Source organism: Carya illinoinensis, chromosome 9 (genome assembly GCF_018687715.1).
Source record: "Carya illinoinensis cultivar Pawnee chromosome 9, C.illinoinensisPawnee_v1, whole genome shotgun sequence".
Lineage (NCBI taxonomy): Eukaryota > Viridiplantae > Streptophyta > Magnoliopsida > Fagales > Juglandaceae > Carya > Carya illinoinensis.
Window position 1 is genome coordinate 21694940 of NC_056760.1, and position 25176 is coordinate 21720115.

Genomic DNA, 25176 nt, shown 5'->3' on the forward strand with positions numbered 1-25176 from the left:
AAACTCCATAAATATATTTCTAAGTACACGCTGCATCTTAGATATTCTTATTTTTTTCCACTAATTACTTAATTTTCGATGATTTCAGCAAATTGAAAATACTCCTTATTGAAATCATCCAAAATTATCTCGCAAATATGAAATAGTTATCATGGACGGTACAAGCTAGCATTACATACATAGAATGACTTAGAGCACTCTCATTAAAATAGCTAAATTCAAATATAAATATTAGTTAATAGGATATGAATTTATCTTTACCTATTCAATTCATTTCTAATCCCCAATTAGATTATCTATATATTCTTTTATATAATAATAAAATAATATTAATCAAATTTTATTAAAATTTAAATTATTTAGTTATATTATATTTTACCATTCTATCCATTATATGTTAATTAGTAATAATATTATAGCCGTCAAAAAATTATTACAACCAAATCACGATAGCAAATAAGGAAGAAAATATTTTTTATTTCTTTTAGTCATACTACGGTAACTATCAAATTTAACCAACGATACTAATTTATTGTAACAAAAAATCATCCATTTTTATATTTACATAATTCAATATAACAGTTTTTAAGACTCTATTAATCAAATATCTTTATTGAATTTGTATTTATATAATCTAATGAGATATAATCTAATGAGAGTGATCTAATTTATTCATATTCCATCGTATCTTATAAATTTGGAGTCCTACGCTGTCTATCTGTCCGTACGAATATTTATATATCTTATTATTATACCGAAATAATACCGAGATGATTTTAGGAAGGCGAAAGAATTTTCTTTCGAAAGTAACAACACCATTAATGCCATTAGAAAAAAAAAAAAAACAACACCATTAACGTCAACCGTTGTGAAAAAGAGACCAATCCATTCTGAGGGCGTTTCGGTCAGCCGAATAGCGATGGCATTGAGTGCCTCCACCTTTTTCTATTCTTTGAATTTTCGTAGCGAAATCGATAGCATCCACAGGGACCCCTGCGGCTGCACATCCTCACAAGTCCACACAAATTAAAATCAATGTAGTGACCACAAGTGCGTCGACAGATCAAGCATCAAACTGTCCCCACCTCCTTGAACTTTGAATGCTTCTATCTTCTTGCGTTTTATGAATAGTAATATATTAAATTATAAAATTATTTTTATTATAAAATAGATTAAAAATATTATATAAAATTATATTAATTTATTTATATTTAATTTTTTTACATTTATAACACTACTCTCTTTTTTATAAGTAGACAAGGTTTGGTAATGGGTAAAATTACCATAAAGATCGTGGAAAAAATAAACCTAATATTTGTCTAAAGTTCTCTCCACCTATACATATTGGTGATTAACTACCACCACTCATATCTCAAAAGGATAATGATGTATATATTTATATATTAGCTAGGAATTAGGTTTTTCCATGTGCAGTTGGACGGGGGCGCTGGTACTTTTTGGCTATTATGAACATGCTCACAAACTAATTAGTAATAAAATAAAGTTGGATTTTATAAATGGCTGGGGAGATAAGAATAAAACAGTGCTAACTTGCTTTTAGGGATAAAATTGATCTATTGTAATTTTTATTTTTATTTAATAGTTAAAAAATATTATTAATGAACTAATATTTTTTGAAAAATTTTAAAAATAATTAAAATATGATTTAAAAAATAAAAATAAATTAAAAAAAATTATATTTACACTTATAGCTGCAATGCAGTGCCTAGCATTGCCGTTTAGTTTGCGTTGGATATTGATAGCCGACATAGACGTCAGTGGTAGACTGACTAGTAGAACATGGACTTTGAAATAGCCAACCTACTTTAATTTGTACCGATTGTTTCTCTATTTTTTTTTAATTATTATTATTTTGTCGCGATCATAATAACATCTAGCTCTCGTGGGAGACTTGGACGAACGGGTTAATCATGGATGTAAGATAATATCGTAATATCATCTAGCACAGTCGTTTTAGGCTGCTTTTAAACGTTAAATTGAGCCGAATTAAATTTAATTTTTTATATTTAATAATGAGTTGAGATAATAAAATAAATTATATAACATTTATTTAACATAAATTTAAAATATATTTAAATATTAAAATAAATTTAAATATATTTATAAAAATTTATAAAATTTATGAAATATGACTGTTCACTGACAATGCTTGTCTCCATCGCACCAACCTATAGTGATATTTTGATTAATGTGCTGGCCGGAAAAAATAAACGAGAGAGAGAGAAAGAGAGGGAGTTGGTAGCTTGTCATAGAGATAGAAAAAGAGAGATGATGACTTGTCGGAAAATAGAGTAATAAAGTTCACAACAGGGAGAGAGTTACCGGGAAAAGAAAAAAACTGCGTTATCAGCTTTTGTCTGTCCATCTATGCATGAAGGCAGTTTATTTGGACTATTTGGACGGTTGAAAAGGTCTAAAAGGGAACCGAACTCAACTAAACTGAATACCGTTCAAGAACCACCCTTAGAATAGTTTGCCTTGGATCATTGATAGTCGACATACCGCAAGTAGTAAATGGACTTTGAAATAGCCAATCTACTTTAATTTTGGTGAGGTACTTCATTATTATTTGGTTGACGTAGGCTGTATTTTTTGTATTACCAAAAAAATAAAAATAAAAAACGTAAAAAGTTAAAAATCATGAAGAAAATTATTCTTCTGAATAATACTATGTATAAATTTTAAATAGAAAAACTTCTCACAGATTTTTTTATAAAAAAATATATAAAAAACTAATTTTCTTTTACACTCTTTCAAAATAGTTTTCACTTTTTTATATAAAAATCTGTATGAAATTTGTTTATTTAATACTTATACATGTTATTTTTCTATTCTTTTATTTTATGGCGATCATAATGGCATCTAGATCTCTCACGGGGACTTGGATGTACGGGCCAATGATCGATGCAAGATTAAGTTTTATTTGAATAGTAAAATTATTTCATTATTATAAATATTTTAAATTTTTATATTAAATATAATAAATAATTTAATTTTTAAAAATTTTAAAATAATAATAATATTAAAAAATAATATTTTATTTAACTTTTAATTTTTATTTAAAATTATCTCATTTCATCTCATTATTCAAACTGTAACTAAATATAAAGAACCAAGAACCAACTGTAAATACTACTCTCTTAAATGAGTTCGAGACAACAGTAGAAAGTTAACAAACAAGGATAATGAGTTTCGGTCTCGTCTCCTTAATAATGCTATTATCCTTAGAGATTAGATGCATGCATGGTCTCTGATTTATTAAAAGATTGTGAATAATAGTAAAATATTTGTGAATATTTTAGAATATTAATAAAATAATTTATAAATAATAGTAAAATAATAATGAATAATTTGTAGATAATAGTAAAATAGTTTTAAAATATCTAAAAATAATTGTATTCTTAATCAGACCTAACTTAATCTTACAAGAGAGTGAAGAGTTTTAGCCTTGAATTGGCATACCATGGGACTCCAAAGTGTTCGTAGATATTTTTTTATCTGCTTGAATCTGATGATTGAGTAAGCCTCGCAATGATGCCAATGCTTTGTATGCTCGTACAGTCATACGCTACAAAATAAATGAGTTTTTGTGATCAAAATAATTATTTTTGACGAAAATAAGTAATTTTAATTGTAAAAATATATTTTTGTTGTAGTGATATATATTACACTTGTATACTTTTGTATTTGTCAATAAAGATTATATTTGGAAGTTGATAGGTTGGACCCAACATCTTACCATATTAATAATATGAAAGATAAATACTCCACAACAGCTTATAAGCATATGGGCTCATTTGTTAAACCTATTTCTAGTGTTTCCATATCTCCACTAAGCATAGGTGTCATTTAAAACTATTTAAAATTGAGATATTATATACCAATGGTGAAATAACTTGATGACAAGAAATTGAGGTGGCAATTTTCTATAAGAAAATGCTTTAGTCACAAAAGAATTTCATAAAAATAAATTTATAAATTGATGTAGATTGATATTGTAAGTTAAATTATAAAATTACTTTTATTATAAAGTAGATCTAATGAATTATACGAAATTATATCAATTTATAAATTTATTTTATATACTTTTTTAATGTTTGTAATAATTCTCTTAGTACAAATTTTACTAACAAAATCTTGCAAATTGAGGTGACAATTTACGTAATTTGTAATGTTATATTTTTCCGAATAATCTCGCATACGGCTTATCCGTATATATAGAGGATTCACGAACCCCATATCGCGCACTTTCACATGTACGGAGGGATGAAGATGAGTTTGAGAGTGAAGCAACATTCAGCACCCTCTCCATATCACTTTCTCTGCTTCTGCTGCTCCTTATTCTTCTTCTTCTCGTTTCAGATTTCCAGCGCTCAGAATGCTACTACCGACCCATCTGAAGGTTCTCTCTCTCTCTCTCTCTCTCTCTCTCTCTCTGTGGCTGTGGGTATGTTGGATGCAAGTAGAACTAAGAGGGGATCGATGAACCAATATCCTACGTACCTTTCTCGTTAACGCTCTAGAATCAGTAAGATGCTTATTATTGTTTGTTTACACTCCAGAATTCACGATTTACACCAAAGGTTTCTCTGCTTGGAGTTGTTAACATCTTGATGGTCATCATCGTACATGCTTTAATTAGATCGAATTAAGGAGAGCTATAAACTTTTCAAACATGTATCTCTTTTTACTGGCTGACTTATTTCACGTCTTTGTTCTTTTGTAAAATCTCCGACAACTTTCTAAGTAAACGAAAGGTAAAAACAATCTAGAGGTGATAATAAAGAAGATGTATAAATTGCATGCTTAAGGGATGGCTTTCCGGTGTGCCAGAACTGACAAGAGATCCCTCTATAATCCCCAAAGGGAACGAAGTACTATGTTGTATACACCTCATGCATACAGAGGAATGCTAACTACAGGTCTAAAACGTGTACACGCAAGACTTTTTAATCTTTTATAGTAATCGTACGTTTACCACCTTTTTTACAACATTTTTTATAACCATTTTATAAAATCTTGTGTTTAAATCGAGTATTTATGTAAAATGATGTTATTTTTATAAGTTATTTTATAAAAATATCTTTAATTTAAAATATAATTATATAAAATGTTATAAAAAGGATTGTATGTGTGTCATTTTTTATTATATATATATATATTTTATGACGAGGTCTATTTTTTTTTTTTTATAAAGGAAATATTGTACCATACTTAATAATGGAAAATACTTTTGTCACAAATAGATTGCATAAAAGTTAACATACAAAATATTGTGATTTGATGTGGTACATCATATTTTAAAGTTATTTTTATTATAAAGTAGATATAATGAATTCTATGAAAACACAACAATTTGTGAGTTTACCTTATTTGTATCTATAACAGTTTTCATAAATAATTATTTGTGTATATATGATATGATATAATAGTAGAAGTAATGCATCTAGATAGGTTTTAAATACAATCAAAATATAAGTTGATTAGCTTTACATGATTCTAGTGTAAAAATGTAAGTTAATTCATGTACTTAGCTTCTGAGGTATTTGGATTGCAAGTAAAAGCCTTTAGTTTTGTGTTTGGATGGATGGTGTTTTCTAAATTAATTTTTGTTAATTTTGGAATGATGCGAGACAGCTAAGGCATTGAACTCAATTTTCCAACAATGGGATGCGCAAGCTGTATCATTATGGAACATAAGCGGAGAGCTATGTACCGGATCTGCCCTCGATGAAACGAAACTTGAAAACCCTAGTAATAACCCAGCCATCCTTTGCGATTGTAATTATGGAAACGGCTCAATTTGCCACATCACTCGACTGTATGTTTCTATCTCTCTTTTATTTATTTATTTATTATTATTATTATTATTATTATTTATATTTAATAAAAAATCACTTTATGTATTTTATCAGATGACTAACGAGATTGATTATGATAAATAAATTAATAAATTTATCAACTAAATTGATTATTTAATTTATCAATTGATCATACATAATATGTTGGATGTGAAAAGTGTTAGTTTCATAATATTATGATCTAGTAAAATTTTTGTGCTAATAAGATACGTGAAAAGTGTTAGTTTCATAAAAATATTTCACAAAAGTAAAATCAATAAAGTAATTAAACTAGTTGTTATATATTAGAGTGTTTAGTGTTTACTGGAAAGTAGATTTAGCGCGTTTCATATCAAACCATATTTGTAAGTGAGTTTATTTTTATAAAATATTTTTTTGAACAATTTTTTTATTATTTAAAAAAATTATAAACTTATATAAATATAGTTAAAAATTCATAGAAATTAAACAATATGCTGTCTCTTACGTCTGATCCAGAGTCAAGACCAAACCAGCGCTTTGAGATTTCCTCAACTATCTTCAGCGCCAATCCATATCAAGAAATGGATTTACTTCCGTTCTAATCCAGGCTAGAATCTGTTGGTTTGTTAAATATGCTAGATGTACGTCTAACATTGTAGTTTTCAGAATAACATTTGCAGGTACGGTTTTCGAAACATCTCCATTACTTATTGCATACTAACCGTTTATTTTTTTGTTTGTATTTTCAGGAGAGTTTATGCTCTGGACAAACGTGGAGTTATTCCAGAAGATATTTTGACTTTGAAATATCTGACCTTTTTGTATGGATTACTCAGTATCTCCGCTTGGCATTTATTTTCTGAAATTAACTTCGTATTTTTACATTTTTTAACTACACATTATCCTTTCATGATACAAGAACTAGAGCCGGTGATAATTATGGTTTCTTCTTTGGAATTTTAGGAAGATTGATCAAAATTTCTTCTCGGGTACCTTGCCAGCATTTATTGGAAACTTAACTAAATTGCAGATTCTGTAAGTCTAGAAAAAGCTATCATTTGTGATTGGAAATATTTCTGTGCTTGATAATTGAATTGCGTTCAGCAAAAATTACTAATTTAGTTTATGTGTTGCTTCTTAATCACGCAGCTAGTCATCACATTAATATAGTTATTATATCTTTCTCATAACTTTTAGGTAGAGATTAAGCTCGCTGGATTTAAAATTGGCTTTTATTGGTAGATGGCTGTTTCTTCAGTGGAAACAATTACTTACAGAGAGAAAATTTATATTTAGTTACAAGAAGACTAGAGAAAACAGTAAGGTAACTAAAGAAATGATCAAAATGAAACAATGTAACTGTAAAAGCCATCACGGAGGTTACCCAATAATGTTGGCATTAACTATCATATACAGGATGTGGTTGCATCTTTTGAGTCTATTTGATTTATATTTTATGTTTCTTCTTATATATCTAAAGTACACTAGTAGATAAAAATGATCTAAAGATTGCTGAATTTTTCTTTCTTCATTTTTCTCTTTTCCCTCTCTCTCCCTTTGGCTGGATTGAGGTTTGTTGGGATTTTTTTTCTGAACTTATACCCAGTCGTCCACTTGAGAAGCTTAAGTGGGATTTCTTATGGGGTGGAGTTAGTAATGAGTTCAAGTTCCACCTAGTCAAGTGGCGGTAGTTTTGAGGATTAGAAGTTTACTTCTACTCAATAAAGCTTTGCTAGGGAAATGGTTATGGTGTTATGCTACAGCAAGGTACGCTTTGTGGCACTTGGTGGTTGATGCAAAATATGGTAGCATGTGGAGTATATGGTGTTCATATATATATTTGGTGGGCCTTATGGGGTTGGTGTGTGGAAAAACATTAGGAGAGGTGGGGAAACTTCTCTTGTTTAGTTAGATATCAGGTGGGCGATTGTTCTAAAAGCAAATTTTGGTTAGGGACCATCCTTTGAAGACTATCTTCCCTTAAGGGCTTGGTTGGATGTTCAGATGAGAAATTTGTGAATAAAAGTGAAATAGCTTGTGAATAGTAGTGAAATGATTTGAGTTAAGATGTTTTATGGGGTTTTGGATAATGAGAAAGAAAATTTAAAATATTATAAAGTTAAAATATTGTTAGAATATAATTTTTTAATATTATTTTTGTTTTGTGATTTGAAAAGGTTAAATTATTTTTTGTGTTTTGTTTGAAAATTTGGAAAAGTTGTAATGATTAGGTAGCAATTAAATGAAAATGTTGAAAATTTGAAATTGAAAAGTATTTGTCTTTGTGGTGTTTAGATGTTGAGATGAGATAGGAGGAGATAAAACTATCTTGAAATCCAAAGGGGGTCTAATTGTTCGGTCTATCTCAATTATTGCAAAACACATGGAGATTTTTGACAATGTGTTCCACTGGAATGTTAACGTTATTAGATCAGCCAGCCCATGATTGGGATATGGAATTGTTTTCTTTGTTCTTTGACAAGTTCTCTTTTGGGTGGAGAAGAGGCAGTGAAGATCAAATATATTGAATCTCCTCCAAAAGGTGGATCTGAGGTTGAATATTTCTTTAATGTACCCATCCCTCTAGTTAGAGGTTGGAGACAAGATGCTTTCAAGGGTAGATTGTTTTTGGAGGCCACCTTAGGAAAGATATAGTCTCTATGGACAATTTAAGAAAGAGCCACATTTTAAAAAAAGAATGGTGCCTAATATGCAAGTAGATTGGGGAAAGAATTGATCACCTTTGTTACATTGTGAATTGGTTGGAGAATTATGGGCTGCAATGTTAGTAGGTCCAGGATTGAGAGAATCAGATTCTAGCGGGTGGTGGAGTTGTTGGCATGGTGGCAAAGTCCTTGTGGAAATCGTAAAAATTCAGTAAGTTTGACAGACAGTCCCTTTGTGCTTAATGTGGTGCATTTGGTGAAAACACATTGGCCAAAGTTTTGGAGACCATGATAGGACAATGAAAGAACTAAAGGCCACAATGTTCAGCACTCTATGTTTGGCTGCTCACAATAGTTCCCAACTTTTTAGCTTTCTAGATTTTTAAAAACTTTTGCTGTTTATTATTTATTATTTTCTAGTTGGCTGTATCCTTTTATATATTTCCTCTGTAATAGGGTTGTGTCTATCTGCACGCTTAATAAAATTGCATTACTAATAAAAAGCTAATATATTGTCTATTTTGAAAACTAGGATTTTTTGGACCACTCATCCAATCAAATCTTATATATTGTTGCATTTAAATTTAGGTTTCTATCATCATTCAGGGTGCCATTCCTCAAATGGTTTGCGATGGAGTACTTTGTACAAAAAAATTGACAGTGAATTTTCATGGTTTCGCATAGGGCACCATTCTGTAACTGTTGAAATAGTCAACATCATGGTTGTTACCTGAGATATAAGGTCTCCTGGTTAGCTCTAATTCCTAATTCTGATTTGTGTTTTCTTTTTTGTTTTATCTGTTAGGTCAATTGCCCATAATACATTTTCTGGGCCCATCCCAAAGGAGCTTGGAAACCTTAAGGAGTTGACATTGCTGTAAGAATTCAGAGCATTCTCCACAATTAAATGTAATTTGGTTGTTAGCAGGAATTGTCAATAGCGATCTTGTTTTTGTAGTTAAACTTACTAATACTGCTGAGTAAGGCCTTGCCTTTCATATCAAAGTACATTGCAGATACAATATATGTATGTGCACACACACAACATCATATTTGAATCCTGTGGAAAAATTTTGGTAAAAAAAAATCTCATATAGACATTTTTAGGAGGGTAAAAGGAAAGAAAAGAAAGGAAAAAGGATGCAAAACAATACATTGGGAACTCTGAGTACTAAGTAAAAATCTATTCATGGAACACTGTTTCATAACTAGGAATGCAAAACAATTGATGCTTGGTCGTAAGGGTCCTCAACAGGGTTGGGAGTGGAACTGTCTTTGTTGAGAAGCAGGTTGTTGCTTCTGGAATTCGACATGCATTGATGGATGCTTGGTCGTAAGGGTCCTCAACAGGGTCACTAGTTAGAAAGTTCCATTAAGATGGGAAAGCTTTGAGGTTAACTATACATGCAGGAAAATACAATAGATGTCGACTTAGGAATGAGTTCTCCACGTGCAGCCCCTGCATCCTTTACTAGTCTTGTTGAGACTGGTGAAATGAGAGGACTTGTTTGTGTCGATATCAGTACAACACGTGGCCTCCAAAACAACCACTACACACTGTTGCTATCCTTTTGGCATTCCACAATGTTGATCTTATAGTCAGCTTTTTGTTTTAGGAAGTTAGCTCGTCCCGTCTAATGAATAACAGCTATATCTACGAATCAAAAAAATATGAATAACAGCTATTTTTATCTTACACCATCTTCTTGCCTTGATTGGCTTTTTGGTCTAGCTTGCCCTCCAGCTGCTAGTAGTTCCATAAGTAAAGGGTTCAGTCCTTCTTTATAATGTGCTTATGTCACTCCTTTACAGCTCTTATTGGCTGCTTTGTAGCGCTCATTTGAAATGAAATGGTTCGGCTCCCTAGGCTTGAATTCTTCACTGCAATGGCTTAGTCCAAGTCTGCTAGAACTACTGACTAGCGAACGATTTATTAAAGCATAAAAGACTGATTTGGTATAAGGTGGTCAAAATAGAGTGGGAAGACCAAGTAAGAAGAAACAAACTTGATATTCCTCATAGGTTTGAGAGTGGAACTGTCTTTGTTTAGAAGCAGGTTGTTGCTTCCAGAATTCGACCTCCATTGATGGATGCTTGGTTGTAAGGGTCCTCAACAGGGTCACTAGCTAGAAAGTTCCAGAGAGCTTCGAGATTAACTATGTTATATACTTGCAGGAAAAAACCATAGATGCTGACTTAGGAATGAATTCTCCATGTGCACCCACCGCATCCTTTACTATTCTTGTTGAGACTGCAGAAATGAGAGGACTTGTTTGTGTCAATATCAGTACAAAGTATGTGGCCTCCAAAACAACCACTACACACTGTTGCTATCCTTTTAGCTTTCCACAATATTGATCTTCAAGACAGCTTTTTGTTTTAGGAAGTTAGTATATCCTGTCCAATGAACAACACCTATATCTATCTTACCCTATCTTCCTGCCTTGACTGGCTTTTTGGCCTATCTTGCTCTCCAGCTGCTAGTAGTTCCATAAGGGGTTTGGCCCTTCTTTACAATGCACTTATCTCACTCGTTTACAGCTCTTATAGGCTGCTTAGTAGCGCTCCTTTCAAATGAAATGGTTTGGCTCCCTAGGCCTGAATTCTTCACTGCAATGGCTTAAGTGTCAAATTGGATTGAATACCTCCTTTGTGAGGATTTCCTTTCATTATATGGGCACAAGTGTGCATGATACAAGGCTAGAATCAAGCCAAATTTACAGTACTCAAATCTGTCTACAAAAGGAAACTAGGACTATTTACATAACCTAAGTAAGGAACATGATCTGTCTAAGTAAGGAACCTGATCTGTCTAAGTAAGGAAGTATATATATACAGATTAGGAAAGCTAAATAAGGAAGGTAGGAAAGCTAAATAGGGAAGGTCCTGCTGTCTAAGGAAGGTCCTGCTGTCATTAAGTCCAAGTCTGCTGCAATTGGAAATTTCATCGGATAAGTTTTGGTTGTTGTAGACCCCTCCAGCTCCATTGGCTAATCTTTCTTGTTTCATTGATCTTCTCCCTCAATTCTCTTTATTGAATGAGCCATGGATGGAATCGTTTGTTTTTATAGGTAAAAAGAAATTTATTAAACCATATAATTAGGCATAGCCCAAGTACGCAGGGATTATACAAGAGAAAACACCTAATTACGCCTAATCTCATTCTACTGTAAAGAGCCATTGGAGGTGTCCATATAATCTGGCATAGAAGCTCCCTAATCGAATGAAATACTAAAAAGAGAAGGCAAAACATTCTTTAGGGCTATGTCCCCACACCAAATATCATGCCAAAATCTAATCCGAGATACCCCACCCACCACAAATCTGTAATTGCTATTAACACCAAGCCGTCGCCCCCCCTTCCCATCCATTCCGAGTAAGTTTCCACACTCCCACACCATGCACACCTCTCACTACATTTGAACACCACTCTCCCCAAATACTTCCATGTTTGGCATCAATGACATTCCTCCAAAGGGCGTCCTCCTCTTGGTGTTATTGCCATAACCATTTCACTAGGAGTGTCTTATTAAAGGTTCTTAGCTTTTGAACCCCTAAACCTCCACTAGAGCTTGTGGTACAAACCTTACCCTTAAGTAAATGGAACTTATTCTCAACCCCCCCACCCCCCCACCCACACCATACCACCCCACAAGAAAGCATGAAAGATCTTCTCCATTCTATCAACCACCCTAGTAGGCAAAGTAAATAAAGATAGAAAATAAAGATAGAAAATACGTTGGGAGGTTAGATAAAGTGCTCTTATTTAAGATAATTCTTCCCACTTTAGACAAATAAATCGTTTTTCATCCTGCAAATCTCCTCTCTATTTTTTCACCGATAAAAAAAATCTCCTCTATTTTTCCAATAACACCATCCCACATTGCCTTTGTTTATAAGGAGCCCCTAAGGGGAGACCAAGATACTTCATGGGCAAAGACGACACCTTACAACCCAAAATATTAGCCAAGTCCCCTTGCACGAAAGCAACATGTACCATTCTTGACTTCGCCAAATTCACCTTTAGGCCTGAAACAGTTTCAAAGATGTGGAAGGGGTGTTGCATATAAGAGGCTTCTCCACACCACTCATGTGCTACATATCCAAAGAGCAAATGCAATACATGATGGCAAAAATACTTAAGGGAGTCTACAGAAACCATTTTGGTGGTAGAGCCTTAACATAGAAGGTTATGAAAGCAAGATACCATGGGCCCCATGTGCTCAAAGATGTAGAGGAATTTGTTAAGAAATGTGTGAAGTGCCAACTACAAGCAACTGTGCCTCACAGCCTGTCGGAGGAGTTGATCACCATGACTTTTCGTACAATGGGGAATAGATATTGTAGGACCCATGCCACCAGAAAAGGGAGATGTCAAGTTCACAGTGGTTGCCATCAACTACTTCATGAAGTAGGGGGAATCGGAGACATTAGCAACAATTGTGGTGAGCTACATCATAAAATTTCTCTAGACATTTGTGGTGTGTCAATCCGGCATATTGCGGTCCTTAGTCTCAAACAATAGGCTGCAGTTCAACTGCAACGAATATAGGGACTAGTGCTCAAAGTCGGGAATTAAGGTAAGATATTTCTTCCCCAGCCATCTGTAGGCTAACGGACAAGTTGGGGTGACAAATAAAACTGTGTTCCGCATATAAAAAAGCGGCTTGAATATCGAAAGGGAACATGGGCTGAAGAGCTCCCGAGAGTACTATGGGCGTAAATGACCACCATGACAACCCCAACAGGAGAGATCCCGTTTTTGCAATGACATAAGACACCGAAGCAAAACTAAAAAGGCGTGAGGAAATAAACGACAAAGGGAGATCCACCTTTAGAGATCCCATTTTTCGTCAATTTTACCTTTAGGCTTGAAACAGTTTCAAAACAAAACAAAAGGGCCAGCAACGAACAAATCTGTTCAAGATCCGGCTCACAAAAAATTTGTCCTCAGCAAAGAGGAGATGTGAGAAATTTACACTGCCATTTGAAGATCCACCCATTGAAAAACTAGAAAGAAAATACCCATCCACCACCACCTCCAACATTCTACTCATGACATCTATTATTAAAACAAATAGGAAAGGAGACAGAGGATCCCCTTATCTCAAACCACAAGAGCTGTTAAAGAACCCATAGGGTGCCGTTCACCAAAACCACAAATTTAGCAATGGTAATATAATGCTTCATCCACTTGCACCACCTCTCCCCAAAACCATACCTTCTAAGTAAGTAGACCAAAAAATCCCAATTAATGTGATCCAATTTGCAATTTGCAAAGAATACCAGGGACTCTGACTCTATTCTTCTTTCCAAGCATCCATTAGCAATAAGCACCGAATCTAGAATTTGATTTCCCTTGGCAAAAGCATTTTGTGACTTCAAAATTATTTATCCATAACCGCACTCATCCGATTGGCAAGAACATTCGAAATGATCTTATAAACCCTACTCACAATGTTGATTGGGGCGAAAAGCCTTCACCTCCATTGACCTAGCTCTTTTAGGAATGTGGGCTATAAAAGTCGTGTTAAGGCTTCTCTCAAATTTCATAAATGGGTGAAATTCAAGAAAGGCCTTCATGATGTTCTCCCTAACAATGTTCCAATAGGCATGAAAAAAAGTCATAGAAAAGCCATCTGGACCCAGAGCTTTATCTTTGTCCATCACTCTTGTCACATTAAGCACCTCATCCTCTTAAAAAATTCTCTCCACCAAGCAGCGCTAGATTGATCAATCATATCACAAAATAACTCATCAAGCTTAGGTCTCCAAGTGTATTGCTCCAATAGAAGCCTATCATAGAATTGAACAATATGATCCTTTATCTCAAAAATGTCCAAAAGAACACTTCCCTCTAATGAAGCACCTCTATTGCATTGTTTTTTCAATCGGAATTAGCCACCCTATGAAAAAACCTAGTGCACTTGTCCCCTTCCTTCAACCAAAGGGCCCAAGAGTTTTGTCTCCACGAAATCTCCTCTATGAGAGTATTTTTTCAAGGTCAGCAACAAAACTACATTTTCTTGCCTTCTCCTTAACCTAAAGAATCCCTGAAATGTCATTTTCCTCTAGGCTTTGAAGCTCCTAAAAAAGACACTTCCTTTGGTCGTCAATCTTCAAGTCGTTTTTCAATGTTTTAAGTTTCCCAGCCAAAAAAAAACTAGGGGTGCCTGAGAATTTAATATGAAGATCACCACAATAACCTTGTCCACAAAGCCATCAACTTTTAACCACATGTTCTCAAATTTAAAGTATTTGCATCCCTCTTGAAGACCCCCACAATCCAACAAGATGGGGAAATGACCCTAATATAACTTAGAACTCTCTTTTGACATAAATCATATTTTCTTGTATCTCCCTCATGGGAGGTTCCCTTTCTTTTTGGAAAAAGATCTCAGCATGAAACCCCCTCACAGTCTCGAATTTCATCCACTTTTGCAATACCCAATCCGAATGGAGACCTGCCCAAGTTGGTCTTGAAGGCAATGAGCAAATAGGACTCGGCTCATACTCAAACTACTCTAGCCCATTCTTAGAATAGACAGAGCCATCCTGCTCCCTCCTATCCTGTAAGTATAAATCTGGGCAGGTAGTTTTCTTGCTAGTTTAAGGTCGATGGTAGTGAGGTACAAGAAGGCCATTTCTGTCCACCTTCCTTCTCATGTAGTCGTACATAGACGTTACTGCTCATACAACTCTCAGCTAGCATATAGCCTTCCCCTACAAACAGTGGAAGTGTGGAAGACTCAACGTCAAATGGAGACCTTCGCATGAAACCCTTGCACAATCTTGAATTTCATCCACCTTTTGCAATACCCAATCCGAATGGAGACCTGCCCAATTTGGTCCCAAAGGCAACGAGCAAATAGGACTCGTTTCATACCCAGACTCCTCTAGCCCATTCTTAGAATAGACAGAGCCATCCCGCTCCCTCCCAACCTGTAAGTATAAATCTGGGCAGGTAGCTTTCTTGCTAGTCTAAGGTCGATAGTAGTGAAGTACAAGAAGGCCATTTCTATCCACCTCCCTTCTCACGTAGTCCTACATGGACGTTACCGCTCATACAGCTCTCAACCAGCATAGAGTTAGCCTTCCCTTACAAACAATGGAAGTGTGGATGAGTCAACATCAAATGGAGGAATTTTGTTTTTCTTTTCAGCAATAACATGATGAAAGCAACCATTTCACAAAAACCTATGGATCCTCCACCCTATCCTGCCATTTCATTGGTTGCTTAAAAATAAAAAAAATAAACTAGACTTTTCTTGGTCCTCTTGGTCTTTGTAACTAGTTGCCTATCTAAAAATGCTTTCAATTTGCCTTTTAGATATCTAATTCTTTTGATCTTGCCTTGCGTTAACTCAGGCATGCTTCCTCTTACTTGATGGCATCCCTTGGTGGCATCCCTTGGTGCTTGTTTTATTTCCTTTCCCATGCGGTCTTTGATTCTCACTGCTTTCTCTAATTGTAGCTGTTGGCAATAGCATTTGTACTACTAGAATGAAGCTTGCTCCCGGAAGATGGGAAAGGGGTTAGGGCTGTCAATGGACAGCTTTTTCTGTCCATAATCATTCTTCTATTGGATTTTTCTTTCCTTATTTTCACATTTCCTTAATTTACTTAGGCTTGTACAGTTAGCATATTTGACAGTATAGTTTCCATATAGGGCTAGAATCATTCGGGAATTGCATTCTTTCCATGTACAGCTATTTCTTTCCATGTATAGCATTCTTGTAAAGCTTATTTATAATATATAAATCACTCAAGGCTAGATTCATTCGGCCTTCTCGTATATTTGACATGGTATCAAGAACCAGGTTCCTAATTACCATGCCTCATTCGATTTTTTTTTCCTTTTTTCGGGTTTGTGGGTTTCTCAGTTTTGGCGCACTCTGGGTTGTTTTTTTGTGAGTTCAACGTGATTTCTCATCTTCTTGAAATTGTGTTTCTTGGTCTGGGTGTTCTCAGCATTTTTGTGCCTTTGTGACTGTCATAGCACCTTCTAGTGGGACTTTCGGCTTTGTTTGGGTGTTCTAGGCACGTCTATGTCTTAATGGTTGTCGCAACAACTCTCTTGTGGTAATTTCGCTCCTCTGTGTAGTTTGTGGCTCTCGGTCTCTGCTGAACAGTGTTTCGTGCTCCTTGCTTCCTCTCACAGACACGTCCAAGGTTCTTATCTCGTTTTATTTCGGTCTCCTTGAATTTTGTTTCTGCTTTGCTTTGTCTTGGGATTTATTTCTTTGCGATGAACTCCACCCCTGTGTGTGTCAAGTTTACAGGCAACAATTACTCTATGTGGGCTTTTCACTTTGAACTTTTCTTCAAGGGAAAATATCTTTGGGGCCATATTGATGGCAGGATTGTGCACCCAATCCTGATAAATCTAAGGATTCAACGTCTTCTCCTTCATGAGCGACATAAATTATTTACTCAATCTGTTTGATGTGAATTCTTGGGATATAATGTGTCACAAGGGATTTGTTTGCTATGATCCTACATTAAATCATATATGCATTTCTACAAATGTTATTTTCTTTCAAAGTCAACATTTCTTTCCAGTGTCCTCTGTGCCCTCCTCTTCTACTGTGGTCCTTCCCTCCTTTGAGCAGTAGTTCTCGAATCTTCATCAAGTCAGTTTCCACTTTAAACTAGGTATTGTGTATATGAGACGCTCTTGCCCATAGTCTCTTTGGTGGCTCACTTGATATCTGATCCTACCACGCTCCAGATTCAGTCAGTTGCAGCACCTCCAGAGCCTTTGGTACGTCGCTCTCCTCGAGTGTCTGTACCCCCAGATAGGTATGGGTTTCCATCTTCCAGTTCTAGCAATTCTATTTCAGCTCTTATTGCTGCATTGTCCAATTTTGATATTCCCACATCCTACTCACACTGCCAAGCATGACTGTTGGTGACAAGCTATGCAGGAAGAAATTGCCACTCCAGAGGCCAATCACACATGGGACATTGAGCCTTGTCCTCCCACCATTGTTCCTCTGGGTTGGAAATGGGTTTACTTAGTCAAGGTCTGATCTGATGGAGGTTTGGATCGTTACAAAGCTCGGCTTGTTGCACTTAAGAATAATCAGGAATATGGTGTCAATTATGAAGAGACCTTTGCTCCTGTGGCTAAGATGACTACTATTCATACGATTCTAGCTCTTGCTGCTTCCAATGATTGGCCACTATATCAGATGGATGTCAAGAATGCTTTTCTTCACGGGGATCTTAAATAGTGTATTTATATGAAGCCACCCCCAGGATTGTTTCCCTCTCCTAGTTCACATGTGTATAAGCTTCGTCGCTTTCTTTATGGTCTCAAACAAGTTCCGAGGGCTTGGTTTGATAAATTCCACACCACTTTATTACAATTTTCATTCAAGTAGAGCAAGTATGACACTTCATTGTTTCTTTGGAAATCAGACATTTGTTGCTCAAGTGATCAGTTGCTTTATAATAGTTGTAAATTAAACTCACTCACCACAAGGGGAGAAAAAAAGGAAGAACTGGAAAGACTTCTTTACCTGAAAATGTTTCTACCACCCAAATGTACATAAATTACTTGATGGCCTCTTAAATCAAGTTGCTTCTAGTCCTGAAAGGATGGTTCACTTTTTATTTTTATTTTTCTTGGGGGCTAATTAACTCCCCTTCCTTTTGACATGCCCACATAGGACGGTGATGGGTTTCGAAAAGGTTCAAGTGAATCAAATCTCGACTTTGGGATGTACATGGACAATTAATGAATTATTGCTTTATTTAGGCTAAAATGAATTAATGCTGATGCTGATAACTTCCACAGATCTTTGAATGATAATTACTGGAAAACATCCAACTATAAAATGTTCAATGAAAACAATTATCTTATAAAACAAATAATTTAATGATTCTACTTGTAGATTTTCATTTTTCCATGGTACCATTGAGAAACATCATGTGTGCGAGAGGATTGCTATAACTTTTCTAATGGCAAGAAAATATGCTTTAATAACTTTAAAATGAATTATACTTGAAATAGCGATGTAAGAAATTTACTTCGTTTCTTATTCATTCCAATAACTCTTTGTATATATATATATTATGCAGGTCTATTGGCCATAACAATTTTTCTGGAACTCTCCCTCCAGAACTTGGTAATTTGGTCAAATTACAGCAAATGTAAGTTCCAACATATATTCTTTTTAATTTTTTTCTTCTTCGAATAAATGCATGTTTCAACATTTCAGATGATGATAGTGTATACGTTGCTTGGTATTACAGTTATATAAACAGTGGTGGGTTGGGTGGTGAATTTCCCTCAACATTTGCTAAGCTTCAAAACATGGAAATTCTGTAAGCAGGATTGCTACTCTCACTCTATATGTTTTAAGCTGGCCGCCCCCGCCCCCCCCCCCCCCCCCCCCCCCCCAAAAAAAAAAAACACAACATACCATCTTGTGGTTGCCTTACTATTAGTGAGCTTTTTTAATTTCAGGTGGGCATCTGACACTCCTTTGAGTGGAAAAATACCTGAATTTGTTGGTAATTGGACAAAACTTAAGCAATTGTAAGCAATTAAAAAGGATCTTTTTATTTCTTTTTCTAGTTCATATATTATGAAAGTAACCTGTATTTATGTGATAGATATTGGTCTTCTTGACAAGTCATCCAATTGTTTCTGTAGGAGATTTCAAGGGAACTCCTTTGAAGGTCCAATACCATCTAGTTTTTCTAAGTTGATCGCTCTGAACTCTCTGTGAGTAAATATTTGTTGCTGATTCAGGCTCTGTGTCTCTGTCTCTGTCTCTCTGTCTTTCTCTCACTTCCCACTTTAACAAGGGAAGAAAGACTAACTTTGGTAATGTTTGGGTATGATTGTCCAGACGGATCAGTGATTTATACAATGTGAGCTCTTCCCTTGATTTCATAACTAGCCTGAAGAACTTAACATATTTGTAAGTGAGCATGCTCTCCACACTACAAATATATGCATTTTTTTCAAGTTGCGCATTTTTTCAAGTTGCACATTTAGTCTTATTGTATTAACCATTAGCTACCCCATTTTCTTTTTTGACACCTAAGAGTTCTGAGGAATGCCCTGATCAGTGGAACTGTTCCTTCTAATATTGGAGAACACCAAAGTCTACAAATATTGTAAGCTTCTGAGTTTATGATTGAAATGTTAGCTTCATTATTGGAGTCACTGATAAAAAAAAAAAAAAAATTATTGGAGTTAGCTTTCATTAATTTGGCTCTTTAAAATGCAGGGATCTGAGTTTCAACAACTTAACAGGCCGAATACCCAGTGCCTTGTTCAATATGAGTTCTCTTACAGACTTGTAAAAACCATACACGCTCTTTCTTCCCTTCCTTTAAGATATTTACTCATACAGCTATAATTGATTTTTTTGGTATGACCTTTTCTCACTTCATGATGTTCTGCCTTTTCTTTGTTTTTTCTTCCACCATATTGCAATGGCAGGTTTCTTGGAAACAATAGTCTTTCTGGACAGCTTCCTAGCCAAAAAAGTGAAAAGCTTCAAAAGATGTGAGTCTTAATGTCATAGAAGTGGTGTACTGTCTCCAAATTATTACTATATAAGGTGGTATAGTTCTATTTTAGGTGGCTACAAGAAAAATCAAACTTAAATGTCAGGCACGAAACCCCAATGGGCAGGGTGCATGATAAAACCTTGCTTGTCAGAAATCTATCCGAAATACATTTCACAAAACCTTATTTCATCAACATAATGTAGTATTTATCAGATTCTTCTAGTTTAAAATATTAGTTATAGCTCTATATACATTTTCAAGAACATCAGGCTATCAAAATTGTTAGAGGACATGTTTGTAATTATTATAAGTGTGTGAGGGTATAAGTGTAATTTGTATGTAGTGTATATATATGTTAGTACATCAATGAAATCATAGTATCTTTCTCCTATGTTCTGACATGGTATCAGAGCTCCTGTTGTTGGATAGATCATAGTGGTCTTATGTTGCTTAGTGGTTGTTGGATAGATCACAGTGGTATCATGTTGGTTAGTGGTTGTTGGATAGGTCACAGTGGTTCACGTACATGCTCATCTGAAGTCGTTGGAGTACTCACCAGTGCTTGTAGCTGCTGGATCCAAGTTCGCCGTTGTCTTCCGCGCATCCCGGTGGTTTTTCTCCTTGTCGTCAGTGGCCTATAGGTGTTTGAAGTGTTTTTTGGCCACTTTCCGGCGGCGTGTCCGCTACTAGGCACCAGGGGTGGACTCGCCGGCCTTGTCTGTGCTTACCGGCATCATCATCACCGTCGGAAAGGGCCTTCGTTGTTGGCGAAAGGTTGGAGCTCCAAACTGTTTGGTTGTAGCCTTGCAGGTAGAAGCTATCCAATCCTCGAGTTTGAATAGCATAAACCTAGAGTAAGAGTGTATTCCTATCCGGAATAACATCTATTTGGTAACACATATACGGTTACCTAGCTTTCCTTATCCTCGATTAGGATAACCTATTCCCGTTTGAGGTTAGTTTTGAAGCCGGTACCGGCGAAACTCGATACAGGCCGATACATCCTGAAATTTATTCGATATAGGCTGGTTCAGGCTGAAACAGACCTGAAACCCCCGAAATTTTTTTGTTCGAGTTGTTTTTTGGGTACTTGGACTAAGTATCTACATTTCTAGATTGCGTTTTTCAGATTTTTCAAGTTGAATTGTGATTTTTCTCATATATTGTGTGGATTTTCAATCTCCAAGTTCAGTTGTGATCTTGTGTGGAGTTTCTCTGATATGACAACTAAATTTGAGTCACAGTTACATGATGTGGCTACCTCCTATGTTGCTCCTGGTGGGCGTGGAGGCTGAGGTGGTAGAGGCTCACGTGAGGGATGTGATGCCAAAGGAAATCGCACTCGAGGTAAGTGCACCATTGTGGCCACACTAACCACTCAGTGGACTATTGTTGGGATATATATGGTAGAGCATCTGGGTCTGCTAATCAGGCCATTTGCCAAGATGCTATATCATAGTTAACTAGCTCCAACTCAGGTATGATTAGTATACCTAAGGATGAGTATGAGCAGTTTTTGGGTCACACACAAGTTTCATTTTCCACAGCTACTCTTACCCATTTAGGTATAGCATCCGAATGTCTTGCATCATTCACTCAAGATCCGTAGATCATTGATTCAAGAGCTAATGAATATTTAACTGGTCTGTCTTCTATCTTATATAAGTTAGATACTGTGACATCTCCAAAAAGTGTTAGTCTTGCTAATGGTTCTCTTGCTAAAGTTACAGGCATTGGATCCACTAAGCTCATTGACTCTATATCTTTGTCATCTGTTCTATATGCTCCTAGTAGTCCCTTTAGTTTGTTGTTCATCAGTAAAATTACTCAAAGTCTTTAATTTTTATGATTGCTTGCCATTTCAAAAGTTTGGATGATGGATCTGAATGGACGTTTTTGGGGATTTATGGTCCAAACGTGGATAATAGTAGGAGTTTGTTATGGGATAAAATGGCGGGTGTTTGCTGCTGTTGGAATGTTCCTTGGTGTTTTGGTGGGGATTTCAACATTACACATTCCCTAGTGAGTGTGGTGGTTTGGGGGGGGGGGGGGCAATCATTTCTCTATTGCCATGAATGATTTTTCAGATCTGATTTCTGTGCTTGGTTTGATTGATCTACCAATGGTTGGTGGGGATTTTACGTGGTCCAGTGGAAGGGCTTGGTCTAGGCTGGATAGGTTTCTGGTTTCAGCCTCTTGGGAGGATAGATTTCCTGATTTGAGGCTAAAAAGGTTACCGAGAATATGTTCTGATCATTATCCTATTATGCTGGAGAGTGGGTTAAGGTACTTTAAATTTGAAAATATGTGGTTGGAGGCTGAGGGTTTTGTGGATAGGGTGAGGTCATGGTGGTCTTTGTATTATTTTTTTGGTACTCCGAGCTATGTACTGGCTGGTAAACTTAAAGCATTAAAATCAGATTTGAAGAAGTGGAATGTGGAGGAGTTTGGGAATACAGAAAATAAAAGGAAACTTTTGTTGCAGTAGCTGTAGAGTTTGGAGGAAAGGGAGCTGCTGGGGGATATTTCCGGAGAGGAATTGGAGAGACAAAAAGTGGCGGTGGAAGAATTAGAGAAGATTTCTTTAATGGAGGAAATTTCTTGGAGACAGAAGTTCCGGGTTCTTTGGCTGAAAGAAGGTGATAAGTGCATGAAATTCTTTCACCGTATGGCGAATTTCAATCAAAGAAATAATGCTATTGAGGTTCTTCATGATGGTGATAACATCATTTCAGATCAAGAGGTCATTATGGATCACATTGTCAAGTTTTATGAGAAACTATTTAGTGGAGAATATGCATGGAGGCTAAAGCTTGATGGACTGTTTTTTGACTCCATTGATGAAGCAAGTGCAGTTTGGTTGGAGAGAGCTTTTGATGAGGATGAAGTTCTTGATGTGGTTAGAGGCATGGCAAGGGAGAAGGCTCCAGGTCTGGATGTTTTTTCAATGGCTTTCTTTCAATCTTGTTGGGATATAGTGCGGGATGATATTATGAAGGTTTTTCTTGAATTTCATACATTTATGAAATTTGAGAAAAGTTTTAATGCTACATTTATAGCACTTATTCCCAAAAAGGTAAGAGCAGTGGAGATTTGGGATTTTCAGCCTATAAGTTTGGTGAATAGGGTTTACAAGATAATCTCTAAGGTGTTAGCTAATCGAATGAGTGTAATGTTGGGAAACATTATTTCGAAATCACAAAATGCCTTTGTAAGAGGGAGGCAAATTCTTGACTCGGTTTTAGTCGCCAACGAATATGCGGACAGCAGAATTAAATCTAATGAATCTGGTATTTTGATTAAATTGGACATGGAAAAAGCATATGACCATGTTTGTTGGGATTTTCTCTTGTATTTACTTGGGAGATATGGTTTTGGAGAGAAATGGTGTATGTGGATCAAACTCTGCATATCGACGTCAAGATTTTCCATTTTGGTTAATGGCACTCCGGTTGGGTTTTTCAATAGTTCTTGTGGTTTGAGACAAGAAGATCTGATCTCCTTTTCTTTTTGTCCTTGTTATGGATGTGTTGAGTAGAATGTTGGAAGTGTCAGTTGAAGGAAGGCACTTCTTGGGTTTTGAGGTGGGAAATGAGGAAAGGAATGGCATTAAATTATCTCATCTTCTTTTTGCCGATGATACTTTGATTTTCAGTGAGCCCAACCAAGAACATATTCGATCTTTGAGAGCATTGTTATTATGTTTTGAAGCTGCTTTGGGTCTAAGGATTAACTTAAACAAGTCTGAAATTGTTCCTGTGGGGGCTGTGCATTAAATTATCTCATCTTCTTTTTGCCGATGATACGTTGATTTTCAATGAGCCCACTTTCTGGCAACATGTTGCGTGGCGAGCAGAATTGGCAAAGAAACTATGGTGGACGTTTTTCTACCAAACTAATTGGATAAGAATCAAAGAATTACAACACAGAGAAAGAGAAGACTTCCTGTAGTTCTTCATCTTCACTTTTAGCAAAGCTATATTTACTGCTACTGGTTGAAAAAGTTATAGTCTTATGAGGATGAACAAGAAATGGGTTTGTTTCTGTGTTCGTTGTTCTGTGAATGTGAACACTTCTAGATTTGGAGTCTTGGAGGATTGGGACGAGGTTGGTGTTGATGTTTTCCTATTATTTTTGTTTGTGGTTTTTAGTGTTTCTTTAATCACTGTCGAATCTCAGAACGGTTGCGCGTAGATGTATGTGAGGGAGAGAGTTGTGTACATGTGTGTGTTGTGGCTAATGATTATTTATTTCACTAAATTTTTAATTTTTTTCTGAAGTGCTGTTGGTTTTGACTTGGATTTGCGTCTTGCTCTGCTCGAAGATTTCCATTTTGGGTTGATGGGGCCAAAGATTTGCATGAATGCTTCATGTGGAGAGGTCTGTGAGAAGATGGTTTATCCGGTAGATTAGCATTAAGGGAACAAAAAAAAAAAAAAAAAAAAAAAAGAGAGAGAGAAAAATCGAAGTGTGGGGTGTGGGTTTTGCTACAGTGGATGATCTGTAGCAAAACTAAGATGTCTAAAGGGGGAAGAATTACTTTGATAAAGAGTACGTTGTCTAATCTTCCCACGTATTTTCTTTCAATTTTCCCTTTGCTGGCTGGGGTTGCTAGGAGTTTTGAGAATATTTATTGTAATTTCTTATGGGGAGGAAAAGGAGAGGAAAAGAAATTTCATTTGGTTAGTTGGAACAAGGTTTGTCAACCAGTTTTCTGTGGAGGATTGGGGGTTAGAAATCTTAGGTTGTTTAATAAAGCACTGCACTACTTGTAATATCATGATGAGAGAGATGCTTTATGGAAGAATGTTGTTGCTGTCAAATATGGGATTGGGTGGGGGGATTGGTGTTCTAAAGAAGTTAGAGAAGCGTATGTGGTGAGTTTATGGAAGTGTATTAGGAAAGATGGGGAGAGTTTTCTATACATATCAAATTTAAGGTGGGGGAAGGGAAGAGGATTCTCTTTTGGCATGATATTTGGTGTGGGGAATCAACTCTTAAATCTGATTTTCCATCTCTGTACAGGCTGGCTAGGGATCAAAATGTTGCTGTGGCAGATTATCTTCAATGTACGGATAATAATATTTCATGGAATGTTAATTTTATTAGAAATCCTAATGACTAGGAAGTTAATA

The 25176-nt window shown here is 35.7% G+C and overlaps 1 protein-coding gene across 1 annotated transcript in view; it reads left to right on the forward strand.

Annotated features, from left to right (window-relative positions):
• Nucleotides 1–4247: 4247 nt before the first annotated feature.
• LOC122277541 (probable LRR receptor-like serine/threonine-protein kinase At1g56130) overlaps nt 4248–25176 on the forward strand; it is a 35950-nt gene continuing 15021 nt past the window's right edge. The window contains exons 1-13 of the mRNA XM_043087555.1: nt 4248–4423; nt 5659–5842; nt 6593–6664; nt 6807–6878; nt 9315–9386; nt 18596–18667; nt 18770–18841; nt 18984–19055; nt 19173–19244; nt 19372–19443; nt 19571–19642; nt 19756–19827; nt 19971–20036. Coding sequence (XP_042943489.1) covers nt 4276–4423; nt 5659–5842; nt 6593–6664; nt 6807–6878; nt 9315–9386; nt 18596–18667; nt 18770–18841; nt 18984–19055; nt 19173–19244; nt 19372–19443; nt 19571–19642; nt 19756–19827; nt 19971–20036 — 1118 coding nt within the window. The 5' untranslated portion in view covers nt 4248–4275. The remainder of the gene's footprint in view (nt 4424–5658; nt 5843–6592; nt 6665–6806; nt 6879–9314; nt 9387–18595; nt 18668–18769; nt 18842–18983; nt 19056–19172; nt 19245–19371; nt 19444–19570; nt 19643–19755; nt 19828–19970; nt 20037–25176) is intronic.